The sequence below is a fragment of the Lycium barbarum genome, chromosome 10 (assembly GCF_019175385.1).
Source record: "Lycium barbarum isolate Lr01 chromosome 10, ASM1917538v2, whole genome shotgun sequence".
Lineage (NCBI taxonomy): Eukaryota > Viridiplantae > Streptophyta > Magnoliopsida > Solanales > Solanaceae > Lycium > Lycium barbarum.
This window is the reverse complement of record NC_083346.1, coordinates 89,996,675-89,999,315: the sequence shown is the minus strand read 5'-3', so window position 1 is coordinate 89,999,315 and position 2,641 is coordinate 89,996,675. Positions and strand designations below refer to the sequence as shown.

The 2,641-nt window shown below is 41.0% G+C and overlaps 1 protein-coding gene across 1 annotated transcript; it reads left to right on the top strand.

The window, feature by feature from the left end:
* The first annotated feature begins 870 nt into the window (after positions 1–870).
* On the top strand, positions 871–1,578 carry LOC132613100 (DNA-directed RNA polymerase subunit beta-like). The gene has a single exon (XM_060327154.1). The coding sequence runs from the start codon at positions 871–873 to the stop codon at positions 1,576–1,578; it is 708 nt and encodes a 235-aa protein (XP_060183137.1).
* The last annotated feature ends 1,063 nt before the right edge of the window (positions 1,579–2,641 follow it).

Here is a 2,641-nt window from a genome sequence, read left to right as displayed (position 1 = left end):
TGTACGGCTATTGTTCCACATGAAGTTCTGCAGCAAATTCGAGTTTCCGGGTCGCCAAAGCATTGAGAGATGGAAGGAATGCTCTGTCTAACCGCAATGCTTGTCTGGTCTCTCCAGCCAAATTGAGAAATTCTGAGAGAAATTCATCCTTCGTTAATTAAATTTACTCACCAAAACAACTTCCTTTATTTCTAGTTCTCCCCGTCAAGTTGAAGATCACTTGCCCCGAGTCGTTAGTGCTTTCTTCACCATAATAAGGAGAAAGATCAGAAAGATTGAAAGTTTCTGAAACCTCATACTCAGCTGGTAGTTCAATCTTGTAGGAATTTTCACCAATGCGTTTGAGAACTTTGAATGGTCCATCAGCTCTAGGCTTGAGCTTAGAAAATTCTCCTCGCGGGAAAGGCTCCTTTCGAAGATGAACCTAGACCAGATGACCTTCTTTGAACTCAGAAAACTTGCGATGCTTGTTAGCTTGAGCTTGATACTTCTCATTTTGCTTAGAAATTTTCTTGCTCATGCAACTTCTTCATTTTATTCACCCACATCTCCACTAAAGTTGTGAGTAGCGGGAAGTGGAGCTAAGTCCAGGTTGTGAAAGAATCGTCGTATGCCGCGGAAGATAGATTGTTACGAGCTATACTTGGTATTCAGGTATCTACTTCAAAAGAAACTTGTCTAAAATTACCTATAGGTGGCAGGGGTCGGGTTATTGATGTGAGGTGGATCCAGAAAAGGGGTGGTTCTAGTTATAATCCCGAAACGATTCGTGTATATATTTCACAGAAACGTGAAATCAAAGTAGGCGATAAAGTAGCTGGAAGACACGGAAATAAAGGTATCATTTCCCCAATTTTGCCTAGACAAGATATGCCTTATTTACAAGATGGAAGATCCGTTGATATGGTCTTTAACCCATTAGGAGTACCTTCACGAATGAATGTAGGACAGATATTTGAATGTTCACTAGGGTTAGCAGGGAGTCTGCTAGACAGACATTATCGAATAGCACCTTTTGATGAGAGATATGAACAAGAAGCTTCGAGAAAACTAGTGTTTTCTGAATTATATGAAGCCAGTAAGCAAACAGCGAATCCATGGGTATTTGAACCCGAATATCCAGGAAAAAGCAGAATATTTGATGGAAGGACGGGGAATCCTTTTGAACAACCCGTTATAATAGGAAAGCCTTATATCTTGAAATTCATTCATCAAGTTGATGAGAAAATCCATGGGCGTTCCAGTGGACATTATGCGCTTGTTACACAACAACCCCTTAGAGGAAGAGCCAAACAGGGGGGACAGCGGGTAGGAGAAATGGAGATTTGGGCTCTAGAAGGGTTTGGGGTTGCTCATATTTTACAAGAGATGCTTACTTATAAATCGGATCATATTAGAGCTCGCCAGGAAGTACTTGGTACTACGATCATTGGGGGAACAATACCTAATCCCGAAGATGCTCCAGAATCTTTTCGATTGCTCGTTCGAGAACTACGATCTTTAGCTCTGGAACTGAATCATTTCCTTGTATCTGAGAAGAACTTCCAGATTAATAGGAAGGAAGCAACATCGGAATGAATAAGAATTTTGCTTCTATGATCGATCGATATAAACATCAACAGCTCCGAATTGGATCAGTTTCTCCTCAACAAATAAGTGCTTGGGCCACTAAAATCCTGCCTAATGGAGAGATAGTTGGAGAGGTAACAAAACCCTAGACTTTTCATTACAAAACTAATAAACCGGAAAAAGATGGATTATTTTGTGAAAGAATTTTGGGTCCTATAAAAAGCGGAATTTGTGCTTGTGGAAATTCTCGAGTAATCGGAGATGAAAAAGAAGACCCGAAATTTTGTGAACAATGCGGAGTCGAATTTGTTGATTCTCGGATACGAAGGTATCAAATGGGCTATATCAAACTCGCATGCCCAGTAACCCATGTGTGGTATTTAAAACGTCTTCCTAGTTATATTGCGAATCTTTTAGATAACCCTCAACAAGAATTAGAAGGCCTAGTATACTGCGATGTGTGATTTGATCGAAATTCTGATTTTACAGACTCGAAAGGAGAAACTGTCATCCCAGTCAATCCTATTCATCTGCACCCGAAAGAAGCGGATTCGTTCACTTGTGCTAACAGAAAAGAAAGACTTATCCCCTGCAAAGCCTTTCTTTGAAGTAGACTAGTTGACCAAGAAAGAAAATGAATGGCTATAGAGGAATAGCACAAGGTAAGGCTCAATAATAAGCGGTGTTCTCTTATCTGCTGTTGCCGTTCTTGTCGGACTAACAGCTTTTGGTGGTACGATCTGGTACCGGGGATCCTAGTGCGTAGCCGGTAAGGAAGTGTTTATGTTGTTCGCAGTGAAAATGTTACTTATGCCAGCAGTTCCCTTTCGTTTAGTTGGTGAAAGCTAAGGTGGAAGTTGGTGGGCGTATAAGTAGAAGTGCAATCAAAATCATCATCTGCCCACATCAACATCAACAGACTAAGCAGCAGGTAAGGTTCTAGGTCAAAAGCAGATTCTCGGGCAAGGGGAAAGGCATCTAAATAAAGTGCTAAGCCCCTTGGCTGGAGATCCAATGGAAGTTGGAGTAGTTGATAGCCTTTCTATTGCCACTTTTTGATAACTAGTGATTG